Source organism: Equus przewalskii, chromosome 20 (assembly GCF_037783145.1).
Source record: "Equus przewalskii isolate Varuska chromosome 20, EquPr2, whole genome shotgun sequence".
NCBI classification, from domain to species: domain Eukaryota; kingdom Metazoa; phylum Chordata; class Mammalia; order Perissodactyla; family Equidae; genus Equus; species Equus przewalskii.
Window position 1 is genome coordinate 14,145,190 of NC_091850.1, and position 19,175 is coordinate 14,164,364.

At 39.2% G+C, this 19,175-nt stretch overlaps 1 protein-coding gene across 7 annotated transcripts; it reads right to left on the reverse strand.

Annotated features, from left to right (window-relative positions):
* Positions 1–209: 209 nt before the first annotated feature.
* On the reverse strand, positions 210–18,895 carry GAPT (GRB2 binding adaptor protein, transmembrane). 7 transcript variants are annotated; one of them, XM_008535223.2, is made up of 5 exons: positions 18,739–18,895; positions 17,460–17,528; positions 5,932–6,056; positions 5,039–5,191; positions 210–2,035 (listed from the first exon to the last, which is right to left on the reverse strand). In XM_008535223.2, exon 5 carries the CDS (start codon positions 2,025–2,027, stop codon positions 1,164–1,166), a length of 864 nt encoding a protein of 287 aa, XP_008533445.2. In that variant the 5' UTR covers positions 2,028–2,035; positions 5,039–5,191; positions 5,932–6,056; positions 17,460–17,528; positions 18,739–18,895; the 3' UTR covers positions 210–1,163. The 7 variants fall into 7 exon arrangements, 6 of the variants coding, with proteins under 6 accessions (XP_008533445.2, XP_070442972.1, XP_070442970.1 ...); XR_011530321.1 differs by lacking the exons at positions 17,460–17,528; positions 18,739–18,895 and adding an exon at positions 2,483–2,547 and having other exon boundaries at positions 210–2,038; positions 5,932–6,059; XM_070586871.1 differs by lacking the exons at positions 5,932–6,056; positions 17,460–17,528; positions 18,739–18,895 and adding exons at positions 2,483–2,547; positions 3,418–3,539 and having other exon boundaries at positions 5,039–5,168.
* Between the last annotated feature and the right edge of the window lie 280 nt (positions 18,896–19,175).

A 19,175-nucleotide genomic window follows, 5' to 3' on the forward strand; every position in this document is an offset into this window, starting at 1 on the left:
CAGCCCAAGCAATTCAGAGTAGCATATAGAAGGGTGGGTTTATAGATGAGATATCATAGCTTAATAACTAGCATAGTATTTATTTGTTTATTTATTGCTTTTCTTTCCTACTAGACAGTATGTGTTCAGGACCCATGTCTTTCTTTTTGCTAATTTATCCCCTCCCTGTGCACAGCACAGTAAGAAGCTGATAGAAGGTACTCAATAAATATTCTTTGGTTGGATGAATTTATTAGATTTTTCTCAAAACTACTTAGCAAAATGTACAATTCAATTCTTGTCAATTGAACAACAATGAGTGCCTCATATGATAGTCTAGGCATTAGGGCTAAAGGATGAATATGAGGCAGTTCCTTACTATTTTGTAGGGAACTTAAGACATTCTCATATAACATTGAATAATAAAATTCCATAGCAAAGATTCATAGTTTAAATGTCCAAAGAACTTAACAGACAGCAAAATCTACAGGAGGTCAGAAAAGAAAAAGGCAAATGTGGGTTTGGAATGATTCAGAAGACTTGTGGAGGGAGTTATGAGCTGAGCAGGCTTGAGTGGGGGCAGACAAGCAAAGGTGCAGAGGAGGGATGAGTTTGGCAGGCTTTGAGATGATTCTGACGAAAGCAGGGAAGTAGGGGATTAGTAGAAGCCATTGGAAAAGTAAACTGGAGCCAATTATGGAAAATCATGAATTCTGGAGTTGGAATTATGAGTATTATGTCTTTTGCAAAGAGGAGGCGTTAAAAGGTTTTAAGCAAAGAAGTGATGTGGCCACTGGGAATATTTTCTGAAGATAAATCTGGCAGCATCACGGGGAACTGATTGAGAGTATAGAAACTAAAGCCAGAAAGATTGGTTAGGAGACTGTGGCAATAATCTTAACACAGAAAAAGATGGTAAGGATAGAAATAAAAGAAAAAGATAGGTAAGGTTTAGAAGGAAGAATCAATATAAAATAATGCAGAATTAATCCAGGGAAGGAGGGTGGAGAGGATGTCTAGAATTAATCCACAGTGATACACCTGGAGAGGACTCAGAAGGGTGGAGACAGATGAGAGATCCTTGAGTTTCATCAGAAGAACTCGATTAAAAATGCCATTAGTACCACAAAAGCCCCAGTGAATATTTATCCTCCGATAATTAAACACAATATTTTGAAAAGTAATTATGAATCTGGAAGAATATATATGTCTTCATCTTGAGGGACTTCAGAAGTATGAAGATTCTGGAAGTTACAATACTTAGACGGCGCCTCATTTCCATAGATGTGCTCCTCCAAATTGCACTGCTGAATGTTCTGGTATAGTTCCTTCTCGGTTTCTTCTTTAGCATTGAGAGGACTCACTTTCACATTTTCATAGTTTCCATGTATGTCAGTCCCCCTCACAGCAGATCTGTGGTCTTGGGTTTGAACTGAGATTTTATGCCTTGAGTTGATAACATAGGGACTCAAGGAGACTGTTTTAGTATAGTCTTTTCTCCTGCTGCTTCTCCTTTGCAAAAACTTCGGTAGGGAAAATTGTGTTGTGTTACGTTGTTTCCAGTGCCAAACACACCCAATTCCACAGATCACCAACAGCAAAAGAAGCGAAATTCCTATAGCAATGGCTGCTGAAGTATTTCCACAGTTTTTCAACATTTCTGCACAAACAGTGTTATTTAGTGGTATGACAGATCCCTTAATAAAATCACAGGTAAAGACTGATGTAATTCCTTGTAAGGTATGGTTCAAAAGTAGTTTTGGAAGCTCTTTTAGGCATTTCTCTTTCAGATCTGAAAGAACATTATCTGGCAAAGTCCTGATGCAATTAGAGGAGAGATTGAGTAAACTTAGTTTTCGAAGATGGTTCTCGTTGTATCTGATGCTGTTTACTTTACAATCGTTAATGTATAATTGCACTGTGTCAGGGGGGATGTTATTCAACTCCTCTTCCTTTTCTACCAGTAAATCACAAGATGAAGCAGAAATGAGTGGAAGATAACAGCAAAGTAAAAAATTCAAGAAAAGGAAGTTTGAATGATACGCCATCCAGAAACCTGCTATAAAGTAAAAACATATTAATTGCATAGCATAATAAAAAATCTACCAGTTTCTACCAATACATTAAACACCAGCCTTTAGCGATTTCATGCTTCAATACAGAATACAGTACTAGCTGTTTCGAGAAGAGTATAAGATTTAGAAGAACCTGTTCCTGACCAAGCCTGAGTGGTTTTATTACCTAGAATTCAACATGGTTTGTGACAATAAAGCTAATAATTTTCAAGTGAAAGACAATGCTGTGAACATAGTAGGAGGAAAGGGATGAGGGCATACAAGCACGATCATTTCCATTACTTATCGCCTCCTCTCTGAAGCCTGTGGAGAGGTCGGGTACCATGTTTTGTCCTTAATCACACCTTCCTCTGTATTCCCATATTACTGAGTCTCTTCTCTATTATAGCATGATGACCTAAATTACAGGGAATTATGCGTCTTCCTACCTGGTTAAATGATGGGCAGGGTTCAGGTCTCTTCATCTTTATATTCCTAGAGAATAGCATAACACCTAGCACAGAAAAGGCACTCATCAATACTTATTGAATAAGTGATTAAGTAAACAAATGACCCCAAATCTCAGCATCCAATTGCTTAAGATGATAGTTTAAAACAAAGATATGTCTTCTAAAATGCATAGTTTATATTTAAAAGATGAAAAGAGCTCTGTGACGTAAAATAAAATATCTTTGAAAGCCTTCCCATCACCAGTCTTCTCACAACTTCCAGCAAATAACTTTGATTCAATTAAGATCATTTCAGAGCGTTTTCTTTCAATGCTTTAAAATGGCAAAGAGAGAAACAGAAAGTGTTCAGCTAGACTGAGTGTTTTATTACAATTTTATCAACAAAACACTATTACTGCATGTTTTCAGCCTAGACCCAGAAATAGTTACATTCAATATTGTTTTGTTCTTTTCCCTACTATTTTGATTGAGATATAATTGACATGCAACATTGAATAAGTTTAAGGTGTACGATACAATGATTTGATGTATGTCTATACTATGAAATGAGTACTACATTAAGTTTAGTTAACATTCATTAGCTCACATAGTTACAATTTCTTTGTGTGTGACGAGAACCTTTAAGATCTACTCTCTTAGCAACTTTCAAATATACAGTACAGTATTGTTAGCTATGGTCATCCAATATGGTTAATAATGCTGTAGGATGATTGTCCTCATCTACTGAATGCCATTATCGATAATGTTTAGTTAAGAGCTTATATTGGGTCACCTTCCAAACACTTTTACAAGGATTATCTCATTTAATCCTACAGCTGCCATGTTTGAGAAAACAGGGGATTAAAGAGGTTAAGTAACTTCTTTAACAACTCAGAAGAGATTGAGTGAGGATTCAAGTAAAATATTATTCTTACCCAAATTTTTGTAAATAGCTGTCCAGCACATCTATCACTAAAGTCGTATAGCCTGATTAGCTCTGAGGTTCTTGAGGGCTGGGAATCATTTCTTATTTATCCTTCTATTACCTGCACCAGTACTAGACACAGAATGGCTAGTTTATTAAATATTTGTTAACAATGGAGCAACCTGCATTAGGATAACAATAATAACAGTAAACAGGAAAAAAGAAAATCCACTAAGTTGTGCCCTGCTTTCAGCGAGTATTCATGTATGACAGTGAAATTTTCTAAATTTGTTCAAGATTAGAAAATATTAACATGAAAATTTTCAATTTTAGCATTTTACAAAAACCACCAAATTGAATGTAAGATACAGTTAATTTATAAAATTTATTCAATAAAACTCTGGGGACAGATATCCCAGATCTAGACATCTTTTAATCTCTGTGGAAGTTTTATAGGGTCTCTCCTCTGTAAGGCCAGACACAATGTTGTGTTCAAGGGCAAAGGTTTTGCAAATGACTTTAACCATTAGGATCCCATTTTCTTTCTAAAACAGAGGAGACCTGATCATATTTAAGATATTTTATGGCATAAATGATTACTGATTTAAGTAACTATTTGCCAACATATTTCAACAAATTTCAAATACTGATTGAAACTAATCAGCTTTTTATTTTATTTTATTTAGCTTTTTGAGGAAGATTAGCCCTAAGCTAACTACTGCCAGTCCTCCTCTTTTTTGCTGAGGAAGACTGGCCCTGAGCTAACATCTGCGTGCCCATCTTCCTCTACTTTATACATGGGACGCCTACCACAGCATGGCGTGCCAAGCAGTGCCATGTCCGCACCCAGTATCCAAACCGGCAAACCCTGGGCTGCCAAGATGTGGAACATGCAAACTTAACCACTGCGCCACCGGGCCGGCCCCTAATCAGCTTTTTAAAAGTTAGTAGGCCTGAAACAGAAGTGGGGAAGTCTATTGTCCCCTGAGGACAAGGTAATAAATCGCTCTCTCAATTTCCAAAAGGAGATTCATTTTTACCATCCACGTTGCTCCATGTAGAGTGGACATTCCAAATATTAAAATTGTCAATTAAGTGTTCACTGAGATAAAGACAAGAAGACTTTTTACAGGAAAATAAATGCATTCTTTTCCTTTCTTCAAAATAACTTAATAGGAAAACCCTGAGAGACATAAACAAGACCTACCAGAACGAAAAACACGTGTTGAACAAGAGCCCTTCAAATACAGCATAGAACCTAAGTTTCATTTCACCCCGTTTCAAAGAAGACTATTTGTTTTTGTTTTTGAAAACAGTTCCAACAGGTTACCGGACAATTACTCGTTTGTCTTAAACTCACAAATTGTTGTCAAACTCCTGGAATTTTCAAAGTCAGGTACTGCCCTTCTGTTTGGAAAACAGGCGACAGCAGAGGACAACTCTATACTTGCGAGCATAAGTACTTGTAAAGAAACATGAACATCACTCTCAGTTTGGTTTTTCACCCTACGACCGCTTAAGGCAATTTTTCTACAAACTGTGTTTGATAAGGTAAAAAGCCATTGATTATTTAAAATGATCTTGTTTCTTATAGTTTTTCATGACCCAAACTCCTTAAATTAAGTTCTTACCTTGAGATTAGTATGCCAAGCTCTCTTTGGTTCTCTGGGTTGATTTAAATCTTCTTTGGTTTAGAACTTGTTCCTCTTTTTTCACTGAGGTCAGTTACTTCCTTCTTTAGCTCCTCCTTTCAGACTATTTCATACTTGCAAAGTTTCCTGGCTCTAGAGGAAGCTCTTATTAGATGCATCAGACTTATGATAAACTACATGAGTTTTTGAATAAGGAAGTCCAGCCCTTTCATCTTTATCAAGTAATAATTCTCCAAATATATCAGAAAATAATGCATGAAGCCTAGCTAGCTTTTGTTTGAACAATGTTGGCATTCCTTGCTTCAGAATCAATGAAAGTCATTTCACTCGCACTTCTTCAAATCTTTTAAAAACATTTTCAAATGTAGTAATGCATAGGTCTTGTTTATTTGTTTGCTTGTATGCTAGAATAGTCTTCATTTCAAATACTATATCCCAGTGCCCCAGTTTACATCTAAACTTGTCAAACTGGTGTCTAATTTTGGTTCAGAAGATGTTAGTATTCTTTTAAGTTGATAAGATAGGAATTTCCTAAAGTACATTTGGCAGTGCACTACTTCTGGTATTTTCTAGGAGGTCTTTCATTGAGTAAATTTGGGAAATAGTGCTTACTGGAGATTCATAGGCACTCAGCATATTAAAGGCTGTGAGCCTTCCTACAGCAAGCAAACTAAACAAAAGCAAATAGGAAAGAAAAACTGGTTAAGTTAGTTTAATAATAGTAGCCAGCATATTCTGAGTACTTACTACAAATTCTAAACCCTTTGTGTATCACTCAGTAACTTCTGACAACAGTCTGATGGCAGAAGACTGCTAGCCATCCTGTCTTACAGAGGAGGGAATGGAAACATAGTCGAGAAATTGCTACTCACCCAATGTGGCCTGGCAGTCTGCCTCCAGCACCTGCGTGCTAAACCACTATACCTGCTGTCTCTGGGTTGAATAACACATTTCCAACACAGACCCCTTGCTTAACAGCACCTCTCAGAGACCAACTCTGTAGAACACAAAAACGGGAAATGCTGAATTAGATAAGATGATGAAGTAATGGAAGTTTTACCTTCTAAACTATGCTGGAACGTTTTCAACCACAGGGGATTAACTTTGTATAAGGCGGTTTAAAAGAGGAAGATTTAGTTGCTGAAATACCCATCAGACATTAGAAGAACAATACTGTCAAAATAGAGTGGGCGTTGGCATCGTGCTAAGCCGTGGTGAACACTCCCTTGTAGCACCGCAAGCCTAGCAAAGAGGCTGCTGTAGCCACAGACCCTTTGAGATCAAGGCAGTAAGGCTAAGAAAGACACGGTTATGCACAGGGGACACTAGGAGCGAGGAAAAGAGGCATCCAGCTCAGGGTGGCCATGGAAGGCAAGACCCACCCAAGCTAAACTCATAGAATAAGAAGGAGTTAATCAAAGCAAAATAGGTTGCTCCAGGCAAAGATCCCAGAGTGAAGGAGGTTATGAAGTTGTAAAGCTATGAGCTTGATTGCACACTACCGTCTCACCAGTATATGTAACTGCAATATTAGCCACCCCTCCAAATAATAACACACACACACACGTGCACACAATCTGCATGTAGTTAATAAATATGGCATTCATGTAAAATTACGTGATTTACTCTAGAAGTCAAGGCAACTGGTTTTGCCCTTTAAACTTAGGAAAATTATTTAACCCCTTATCACTTTAGTTTTTCTGCAGATAAATAACATGGAGGGATATCGCCTGGCCCTTTTCTCTAGATAAGAATTTTTTTTTAAGTAATAGATATAACCATTCTTTGAGTTTATAGAAGAAATCCTACATGTATTCAAAAGAGAATTATTGAATAATTACATTTGTATGGATCAGGTATTATGCTGAGTTCTACGCTGGCCTACTTCCCAATCTTTGGCCTAGCAAGGCAGGTTTTTATTGTCTCCTTACACTTCCGTTTATAATCGCAGCATCGTGTCTAGGTTTCCTTTTCCTGCTTTTCCTTCTACCGTTATGTGGTTTTGGGTAGCAGAGGGCCTAGGAGGTAGCTTATTGTTCTATAGTGTACTTTGGACTGGACCGTTTATCCAAATAAACTTTTCTCTCCTATTAATTGATGATTAATAGCCACTTAACTGTGATTTAAAATCTCATCAATTTCTTTTGTGTCAGTGGATATGTATTTATTTTGACCATGTGCTCTTTCAAATGCATGAACTGAGTAATATTGGTGATAGTAGACACTGACAAATGTTTGCGTACATGGATTTTATTTGAAAGCTTGCCTGACTAAAAGCATCTTCCTAGATGTTCTTTAAGGAGTCCCAAAATTCCATGCTACTTTTTAATGGCACAAGGCATTATATTTCCTGGGAAAGGTATTTATCAGCTAGCAAATTCATCAATACTGATTGGTTTATGGGTTTAACCAAAAAGCAACTTAAATGAAATGAGTCACTGCCTTCCAACTAGTAAAGTTTGGCTGTGTGGGCCAAGTAGATATGAAAATTCTAATGTGAGGAAACTGAGCAGCTGAAAGTGAAGAGAGAAGGCACGAAGAAGAAGAGGTCAAAGCAAAACCATTGTCACTTTAGTGACATGTAGGGCCCATCCTGTTAGCAGCTGGCAAACTTAAATCCTATCATTTTGAGGGAGTGGGGGATGGATGTTACCGGAAGGATTTCAGATATTATTTAGTCAAGGGATTCACTCCCAAACCTGAAAGTCTATCAAAACCACTTATGGGGCTTTTTTAACAAATACAAATTCCTAGGATCCTGCAGATTCCGCTTCATTATGTCTGGAATGGGACCCAGGGATCTTTATTTCAAAAGATAGGAACACCACCAAAGAATTTCTGAGTTAGAGGAACGGGAGGTTATATATAAACCATGGGGAGAGGTGTTTTCACTTTTCATTTTACACTCTTTCATACTGTTTGATCTTTTTCTTTTCTTTTCTGTTTTTAAGACTGACCCTGAACTAACATCTGTTGCTAATCTTTTTTTGTTTGTTTGTTTTTCTTCTTCCCCCCAAAGCCTCCCAGCACATAGTTGTATATTCTAGTTGTGGGTCCTTCTAGTTATGCTATGTGGGACACCACCTCAACATGGCTCGATGAGCAGTGCTAGATCCACACCCGGGATCGGAACCAGCGAAACCCTGGGCCTCCGAAGCGGAGCACACGAACTTAACCACTTGGCCATGAGGCTGGCTCCTGTTGAATCTTTTTCTACTAACATGTTGCCACTTTTATAACAAAAACGAACATTGAAATCTCCCCAGATGATTTTGATTTGTGGCCAGGTTTGGAAACTATTGATACAAACGAACCCTCTGAGGGCCAGAGAAGTGATGGGATTTATTCCATAGCTTCCAGCCTAGAAAGTAGAAATCTAGCCTGGATATCAAAACAGTTTCTTTGTTCTGACCTAGTACTTTACCATACTATCTCCATGAGGAATAAATGGAAAGAAAGTCCCTAGATGTCCCCTTCAAGAGTCTATCTTTTTTTCCCTGTTACATTAAGTCAGAATTATATATAACAGGAAGTTACAGAGAAGGAAATGGGAGAACAAAACCCATCAAGGATGCCGTAGTAAGTGAACCATGAAAAGATGTTAGCCTATTGGTGGACCTTTTTTTTTTTTTTTTGAGGAAGATTAGCCCTGAGCTAACATCTGCTGCCAATCCTCCTCTTTTTGCTGAGGAAGACTGGCCCTGAGCTAGCATACGTGCCCATCTTTCTCTACTTATATGTGGGATGCCTACCACAGCATGGTTTGCCAAGCAGTGCCTTGTCTGCACCAGGGATCTCAACTGACGAACCCTGGGCCGCCGAAGCGGAAAGTGCGAACTTAACGGCTGAGTTGGTGAACCATTTTAAGCTGTGAAATCTGCCGCTTGGGACTTGTCAGGCCTAAAGAGAAGTACATTGTTATGGTTCATTTGACAACTTAGAAAGATTAGATTATGGTCCAGGGCTAAAAAAGAAGACACTGAAAGAAAAACAAAGTAAAAAGACCCAGGAAGTCCACTCCTAGGTATATAGTCATCAGAAAAGAAGGCCATTTCTGTTTATAATCGCTTATTCATAATATCACAAAGCTCTAGAAATACTCCAAAGGTTTATTCAACAATACCATCAGTAAATAGAGCATGGTAAATCCACATAATGGAATACTACAGGCAGTGAAGAAAACAAGTTACTGATACGCACAACATGGATGAATCTCGCAAACCTAATGTAGATTTAAGAAACTATACACAAAAGAGTACCTATTGTATGATTCCATTCCCAAAATCCTGTAAAGCCCATCTGTGAACATATGAGGGTAGAGGTCAAAAGAGTGGTAGTTACTACAGACGGGGAGAGGCATAAGGGAGCCTTCTCAGATGCTAGAAATGTTCTTATATCTTGATCTTTGTGGTGGTTACAACATGTATCTATATGTAACCATTCATCTAGCTACCCACTTAAGATTTGTGCACTTTACGTAACTTGTCTCTTCATGAAAAAAAATAAATTGGGAATGAATAGTAAGACAATTATTTTAAAGTCATGAAAAATTGAGATAATTAGGTATTTGCATTTTATTCATTCAAATTACCATCTTCTTTGGTAAATTGGTTTACTAATTTGAGCATAGGAAAACTTTGCTAAATTATAGGTGAACTTTGAGGTGGATGAATTCTAACTTTATCTGGAACTTCCTGAGCCTGGAAGCTGGTAAGGCTGGTGGTAGGAAAGACGGGAGTTGTTAATGAATCTTGAACTTCAGCCCAGGGAATTTCTACTTTCTGAGATTATGAATATGGTCTTTCATCGGCATACCTTGATTTACTTAAGGGATGCGTTGCTGAAAATTCATGTTCAACCTAAAAGCACATAGGTATAAAGCAATTTTACCTAAAAGAAATAACTCTGGGATCTTGGGCAAGTAACACAAGTTGTCCACCTTGCTTTCTCCATCCATAAGACAACAATGGATTGGGTGATCCCTGAGGTTCCTTCAAATTCTACTAAGTACAAATAAACAACATAAAAACGATCTTCACATTCAGAAGAGGATGTTTGAAAGTGGTTTTCACGTTTAGTAAATACTTCCTTTTAGTCCGACCCCCTTTTTTCATCATAAGTCTTTCCTAACTGCTGTGCAGATCAGATAACATGACTTGAAGCTTGCCTCAACTTCAGTGGAACAACACTCTCTCTCCTTCCTCCATTCTTTCCCCATTTATTCCTTTAGATTAAAATAAAAGGAGATTTGGAAAATTGAGTAATCATTCATTATGAAAAAAATTGAAAACATTTTACTTCTTCATGCATAAAACTGAAAGCTGCATAATTTAGCATTGCTAAGCAGATACACCATCCATCTTAGACTGTGTACACAATTTCACAAGTCAGATAACTGATAAACTATTTCAAGAGATCCTTTTGTTGTACATTTGAGGAGGAGAGTACCGTAAACTGGGATTAAAAAAGACACCAAATCAGTCATTGTTTGATTCTGCAACTTCTTCAGAAAATGTGGAGAGGCACAGTACAACATATTACAGTTTTTAAATAACCAGATATATTTTGAAACTTCACACTGTGGTCAGGCTGGATATGAGAAGTACTGGATAGCAGACACATTTCTTCCAGAAACATTGTCAATCACTATTACCATTTCAAAAATGGCAGGGTGTGGGAGCTAGGCGGGGCTAGCTCATCAGAGGAAAGTACTACTCTAAGCCCTTTGCTTTAAGATCCTGAATGATGTTAGTTGTACGCTGATTTGGAGTCAAAAATTAGGGGAGGCAGAAAACAGTAACTGTTTTAGGTTTACTTTCTTTCCAGATTGGGATGGTGCCCTGTATAACTCTGTTCCCACAAGGAGTAGTAGAAGGTGAAGAAAATGACACGAAGAAAAGCAAACACGACCAGCGTAGGTGGGGCAGGGACCTGTCAGAAAGGGTCCTGATGACCAGAACCTTCTTTTCCCCCTCTGTGGGAAACACGCTTCAGAAGCCAATCCATCTTCAGATGAAGGGTGGTGACCATTCACCCAGGATGCGTGGGCATTTAGCGTGTGAAGCGTCAATGGTTAATGGTCTCAGATAAGCCAGTATTATGCTCTAGCTGAACTGGTTTCTCTGAAACCCATTGTCTATGCTTCCTTGTAGACTACCAGCTTCTCTTCAGATATGTTAACAATAAATCATGCTAAAGCCATGTTGTTCTTTCTTAAGAGACATTTCTCTCATCATGATATGTTCCTTTCATTAGTTACTTTATTAAAAATTTAAGACTATCTACTTTTCGTCTTCAGAGTTTATCCATATCTCTGACATTAACTAGCTTGGGCCAGTCATTCAATCACAGAGAGCCTCAATTTCTTATCTGTAACATGGATTTTAATGGATCAATGTTTCTTAACTCTAGTTGTTCTTTGGAATCTCCTGTGGAGCTTTTAAAATTTCTTTTTTTATTGAGATAACGTTGGTGCATGCCATTATATAAGTTTCAGGTGTACATCACTATATTTCGATTTCCGTTTAAATTACATCATGTTCACCACCCAAAGACTAACTACCATCCATCACCACACACATGTGCCCCTCACCCCCTTTCACCCTTTTCCATCCTCCCTTGCCCTCTGGAACTTTTAAAAATATTGATGCTTGGGTTCCAGGCCACAAAAATTAAAGTAAAATCTCTGAGGGTGTAACTCAAGCATTAGTAGATTTTTAAAGTCCCTCAGGTATTTAAAAGTCCCCAGGAAGGCAGTATTGAATACTCAGGCCTTTTTTGAACTAATATTCTATGATTCTGTTGTTATGATCTTAAGTAAATCGCTTAACTCTTTACTTCAGATTTCTTCACTCTAAAAAGAGAACTTGATAGATAGTGCTGCAAGAAAACAGAAATAATCTGCGAAGTGCTCGAAGTACATTAAAAAAATACATGATATTACAAACTCCCAGGAATTTGCAGGCCCGCGAAAATGGCACTAAGAGCTCACATCGCTTGCACACTTGTGCATGGGTCAGATCATTCTCTAATTCCTTTACATGGATTTTCTCCTTTAATTCCCTCAACAAGCATAGGGTCTGATATTATTCACCAGTTTGGAGATGAGGAAACTGAGGTACAGAGAGATTGAGTTACCTAGCCAAGGTCATCCAGCTTGTGCCAGAGCTTGAATTCCAACTCAGACCACCTGACTTGAGTCTGGAGCCGGTGCTTTCAAGCTCTACAGTACCATGAACTGCCCTCTTACTCTGAGGAACCAAATGCCTGTCAAGAGCTGATTAAAATCTGCTTTAGTCCAAATGCTGTACGTTTGAATCCTTATCTATTTCAGAATATTTGACCTGAGCTAAAGATGGCAGCCCTGACTGTGGGGGGTTGGTAGGTTTCACTGGCTGGAGTAAAGCTCTTGCCTGGGTTTAATGAAGTATGAGGGGGTTTAGTAAGTAATGGAAGAGGTATAAAAATAAGAGACTGAGGTGTAAGATCATGAAGAACATGATTAAGAATCTTCTGTTCAATTCTTAAAAGGGGAGTGACATGCTCACAATGTGGCCTGAGTATGGTGACCCTTGTTACTATTATGGAGAATGATGGAAATGACCTCACGTTTAGCTCCAACTGGACTTAGTAAGCTGTTCCAAAGAGTCTTCACACTTCTTTATATATACAAGGACATGTCCTTATTCCAGACACATCATCTCTTCTTGGACAACTGCAATAGCCTCTTGCTGCTCTTCTTTCTCCTGCCCTGGTCAGCCTGTAACACTACCTCCTTACAGCTGACAGCACTATCTCTCAAATAGAAATCAGGCCACATGAATGTCTTCCCATAGCCTTAGAATTACCTGCTACCCTTGCTACAGGTGATAAGGTTTTTTGGGATCTGGCCCCTGCCTCTTGCTATCATCTCCTGCAGCTTCCTCCCTTGCTCACTAGACCCCAGACAGGTTTGCGTTCTCTCTAATCTTCCAACACACCCTGTTCTCTGTGCCTTTAGGCTCTGTGCTAGCTGCTCCCTTTACCATGATGTCATTCTTCCAGATCTTCCCATGCTGGCCTCATTCTGCCATTCAGGCTTCCTCTTGATGTTCCCTCCTCAAGGAGGCTTTCTTTGATCATCCAGTCTGAAGTACATCCCTACACATTCTCTCACTCACCCTCACCCCTGCAAGTGCTCTCATCCACTCTCACTGCTGCACGTGCTCACAGTCATGCACTGCATAATGACATTTCAGTCAATGATGGACCTCATATACAATGGTGATTCCAGAAGATTAGTCCCATATAGCCTAGGCGTGTAGTAGGCTATACAATCTAGGTTTGTGTAAGTACACGCTATCATGTTCACCCAGTGATGAAATCACCTAACGACTCATTTCTCAGAGCACATACCTGTTGCTAAGCGACACATGACTGTCACTTATAAGTATATATATATATATACACACACACACGTAGTTTAGAGAATAATCATAAAATAAGCACCAATGTATCAACACAAAGGTAAAGAAATAACTCGTGACCGCTTTGGAAGCCCCAGTTTCCCCCACCCCATGACATTATACCCTCCCTCATCTCCAGATTCACAACGATCCAGGTTTTTCTGTTAATCATCCCTTGCTTTTCTTTATAGTTTTACCACCTATGTACGTATCTCTAAATAGTTTTGGAAAATTGGAGAGCAAGCATAGACTCAGCTAATGTAGATATGGGAAGATCCCCACTATGCCTTGGGGAGAAGAGAAGCTGCAATGAGCCATGGGACCACAGGCTGCCTAAGCTTCCGTGAGAGCATGCAAAGCCCTGGTGGGCTAGGGTGTCCGTGGGACAGGTCTAGAAAGTGCAGCTTGTTGTCAGGCAGCCGGTAGGGCTCTAGCATAGACCACGCATGGATGTCCAGTGGAGACAAGGTCAGAACCAGGGTGTGCTTTGTCTTTTCTGTGTCTAAGTGTGGCCTTTAGGGGTAGGTCAAAGAAGAGAATTTCTGTGGCATAAAAAGTACCCTGGCAGCATATCGTCAAGACAAGGCAAGTGCAGGAAAGTATCAGGGCTAGGCTCACCGGGACCTTCTGTCCTTAGGCTTAAAAAGGGTGCAAAATTTTGGCAGTTTCTTACAAAACTAAACTTACTCTTACCATACGATGCAGCAATCGTGCTCCTTGGTATTTACCTAAAGAAGTTAAAAGCTTATGTTCACAATAAAACCTGCACAAGGATGTTTATAGCAGCTTTATTTATCCAGGTCAAAACTTGGAAGCAACCAAGATATTCTTCAGTAGCTGAATGGATAAATAAACTGTGGTACATCCAGACAATGGAATATTATTCAGTGCTAAAAAGAAATGAGCTATCAAGTCATGAAGACGTGGAGGAAACTTAAATACATAGCACTTGTGGAAGAAGCCAATCTGAAAGGCTACACACCATATGATTTCAACTCTATGACATTCTGGAAAAGGCAAAACTATGGAGATGAGAAAAAGATCAGTAGCTGCCAGGGGTTGGGGGAAGGAAGATATGAATAGGCAGAGCATAACGGGTTCTTAGGGCAGTGAAAATACTCTGTATGATACCATAATGATAGAGAAATGATATTATACATTCATCTAAACTCACAGAATATACACCACTATGAGTGAGCCATAATGTAAACTATGGACTTTGGGAGACTATGATGTGTCAATCAATGTAGGTTCATCAGTTATAATAAATGTACCACTCTGGTGGGGGATGTTGATAATGGTGGAGGCCCTACACATGTGGAGGCAGGGAACGTGTGGGAAATCTCTGTACCTTCCCCTCAATTTTCTATGAACCTTAAACTGCGCCAAAAAAAGTCAATAAAAAAAGGTGCAAAATCAGTTTCAATAGGATCCATTACTTGCAACTAAAACTGTGATTGATACACTGCATATTTATTTATTTATTTATTTAATATATGTAATTTTTTGCACTATGCTTTTAGACTATCTTAGGATAGAATTTATTAGATATGTGTATTGGTACTCTTCTGTTGTAAGGCACACAGCCATAACTCAAACTGGTTTACACAAAATAGATTTATTGATCTACATAACTGAAGAGTCCGTAATTTAATTTTATTGATAATCTTTTATTTCTCAAACTGCCTGGTGGGTACATGGAAGCTCAGTCTAATAATTTTCATACCTTCCTGAATATCTGAAATACTTCAAAATAAATTAAAACAAAACAAAATAAACGTGAAGTGGCTGGATCCAGCAGCTCAAGAAATGTCACCAGTACTGGCCCCTCCTTCTCTTGATTGGCATTCTCTCCTCTCTCAGCCGTCTCCAGGTGCAATCTGCTGCAGCTCCAGGTTTTCCATGCTTCCAGCTGGCAGTACAGTGGCAAGAGAGCCTTTGTTCTCAACAGTTCCCGAAGTCCCAGAATTGACCATTGGCCTGAGTCAGGTTTCAAGCCAAACCTTGGAGGAACTGTTGGGCTAGAAGTGCGCCCTGATGGCTTAGACCAGGCTCACATGGCCGTCCTGGAGCTAACAGATGAAGCTAACCACTTCTCTTTACCTGCTGATGCATGGTTTACTAAAGGATATTGTGGTGTTTTGACTAGAAGAAAGGGAACAGATCCTGGGCAGAAAAAACACAAGTGACCATTTCTGTTCTTGAAGGTTATTTAAAGGAAGAAGGACAGGGACGAGACAAACACCTCCCCCAGGACAGGGATAGCTATTTCTCGAGTTGTCTCCCAAATTCTGTTGAGATCCTAAGGCAGCTCCAAAGTAGAACTATTGTCAAGAAGTTATCAAGAAGTACCAATATTGTCCTCTTGGTAGAAGGAGGTAGTGGAATTATATTTTTATCAATAAAACTAGTATTAAACTGTGCCTTGTGACAAAGATTCTCTCCTTGACCAAACTCTAGTCAGGCTCCTCTGAGCCCCTTCTTGACTAGGCCTCAAACTAGGCCTATAAAGACTTGAACAAACATTGACATAATTTCTAACAGCACAAGACTGCACCCTAAAATGACCCTCACTCCCCCGCGTTAAAGTGCCTACCAAAGAAAACTCAATGCTCCCAAAAGAATTGACTGTTCCAGCCAACGCCTGAAGACAGAGACCTTCTCCCAGTCTCTGTGGGAGGATAGGAGCCTAATTTCAGTAAGGGCCAGTTAGCAAACTCAGATGGGTTTCACATGGACCAATCCCCCACCCTTTCCCGCTTTTTCTAAGTTTTCACTTTTGTGACTCTACTGAGCCTTTGCTCACTCAGTGCTCCATACTCATTCTCCCTTTAAAAGACATGGTCACCTTTGTATGAATTAAAGTTTCATTCAGTTCACACTGAACTCCTTTCCCTATTGCAACAGGATATTACTGATTACAATCTGTCCTTACCACTTTACCTAGTGGTCAGCCTTATCTTTGACATCTGCATCACCAGTAGGAAAAGAAATATTAGAGATTCAGTGCTGGTATCCTTCAAGGGGAAATGCTTTGGAACCAATAACCTAGAAAAGACTGCCCTCTACTGGTTAAAAATTTTGGTTTGGCAATGTGCTTTTTTCTTTCTCACACACAGTTCTCATATACATGTCAAGTTATCACTATTTTTGTTATAAACTTGACTTCTATGCAACTGATCACTAGAAACCATCACATTCAGGGCCGGCAAAACTTGAGCACATAGGATGGCTGACCATTCTAGCTGGTCTGCTTGGCTGCCAGTAAACTGTCTGAAAGTACTCGTCTACTGTTTGAGAAGGTATCTTTATAAGTCACCTTGGACCAGCAAAACAAACTCAAAAACCATTGAGCTACTCCACATAAATGCAACAACTCATCCTTTACATTATAGTGTTACAGTACCAAGAGAGTTTGCTGATGACATTTAGAAAATTTTTCTAGGTTTACTGGGGTATAATTGACAAATTGTAATATATTTAAAGTGTACAATATGATGATTTGATATAGGTATACATTGAGAAAGGATTACCAAAATTAAGTGAATTAACACACCCATCACCTCACATCTATACTCTTTTTGGTGAGAACACTTAAGGTTTACTCTCTTAGAAAATTTCAATTATACAATACAGTATTGTCAACTATAGTCACCATACTACGCATTAGATCCTCAGACCTTATTCATCTTATAATTGAAAGTTTGCATCCTTTTACCAACCTCACCCCATTTCCCCCACCCCCTAGTCCCTGGCAACCACCATTTTATTCTCTGTTTCTATGAGTTCGACTTTGTTGTTAGACTCCACATATAAATGAACCATGCAGTATTTGTTGCTCTTTGTCTGGCTTATTTCAATTAGCATAATGTCCTCCAGTTTCATCCATGTTGTCACAAATGACAAGATTTCCTTCTTTTTTTAAGGCTTAATAGTATTCCATTGCCTATACATACCACATTTTCTTCATTCATCCGTTGGCAGACACTTGGATTGTTTCCATGCCTTGGCTATCATGAATAATGCTGCAAGGAACAAGGGAGTACAGATGCCTCTTTGATATGGAGATTTCCTTTCCTTTGGATATATACCCAGAAGTGGGATTGCTGGATTATATGGTACTTCTATTTTTAATTTCTTGAGAAACCTCCATATTGTTTTTCCATAGTGGCTGCACCCGTTTACATTTCTACCAAGAGAGTGTAAGGGTTCCCTTTTCTCGACATCCTTGCCAACAGTTGGCATCTCCTGTCTTTCTGATAACAGACATTCTAACAGGTGTGAGGTGATATCTCATTGTGGTTTTGATTTGCATTTCCCTGGTGATTAGTGATGTTGAACATCTTCTCATGCATCTATTGGCCATTATGTCTTCTTTGGAAAAATGTCTATTCAAGTTCTTTGCCCCTTTTTTAATTGTGTTATTTATTTAGCCATTGAGTTGTATGAGTTCCTTGTATATTTTGGATATTAACCTCTTAGCAGATAAGTGAATGGTAAATATTTTCTCCCATTCCATAGCTTGACTTTTCATTTTGTTGATGGTTTCCTGTGCTGTGCAGAAACTTTTTAGTTTAATGTAGGCTGATGACATTATTTATCTGCACATTCCTTTATCTTTCTCTTTTTAACCAATTATTTTGAAAAAAAATTTCTCTATTCCTTGCTCATTGTAGGAAATTTGAAAAATATAGAAACTTTAAAGGGTGTAGTCCCTCTTTCAAGGCCCCTGCAACCCACACCCCGCCCTACCCCCCCCCCCCGCATTGATAAAATGATACTTTAAAAACTCATAAGAAAGATACAATAAGCAGCAATCCTAAAGTGGTCCTCTCTCCACTCCCCTCTTAGAGATTTCTAGGCATGTCCTCTCAGCGGTCCTCCCACTTCCCTGCTCTCCTCCCAGAAGGTTGCTGTCAGCACAGGACAGCACTTCCTCCCCGAGTGAGACCATCGCCTGGAGGTGGAGGCTCCCGCTGCTTCCCTGCTCTCCAGCTGTCTCCACAGTTCTCTGCTCATTCCTGCCAGTGTCAGAGGAAGCTCTGTCTTCCTTGACCTGAAGGCAGGATCCTCCCCCAACACCCCCGCCCCCACCTCCCCGTCATTGCTCTTTTGGTTTAAGCCATTTTAACTTCAATGACCTGGATGGATAGTATTGTAAATAGCATTCTATTCTCCTCGTCATCACTGTGCAATTTTTTGAATGATCTAAACAGATTATTAACTCTATCCCACCTGCAGAAACTGCATTCACGAAGATTACAATCTAACGTGCTGGTCAGGTGGCATAGTGTTTAAGTTCACGTGCTCCACTTTGGCAACCCGGGGTTCACAGGTTTGGATCCCATGTGCAGATCTACACACCCCTCATCAAGCTATGGTGGCATCTCATCTATAAAAGAGAGGAAGATGGCACAGATGTTAGCTCAGTGACAATCTTCCTCAAGCAAAAAGAGGATTGGCAATACATGTTAGCTCAGGGCCAATCTTCCTCACCAAAAAAAAAAAAATTACTAACTAATTATTACACTCCTTGACCTTTACGCAATGTTTGGCAGTTTTCATTATCCCTCTTTTTTGCCATCATACTTACCTCCTGGAGTCTCTTCTGCTTTATCTTCCAGTTCTCTCTCTATGACCCTGACTTTTCCTGTCCTTTCTGTCTCTTCAGG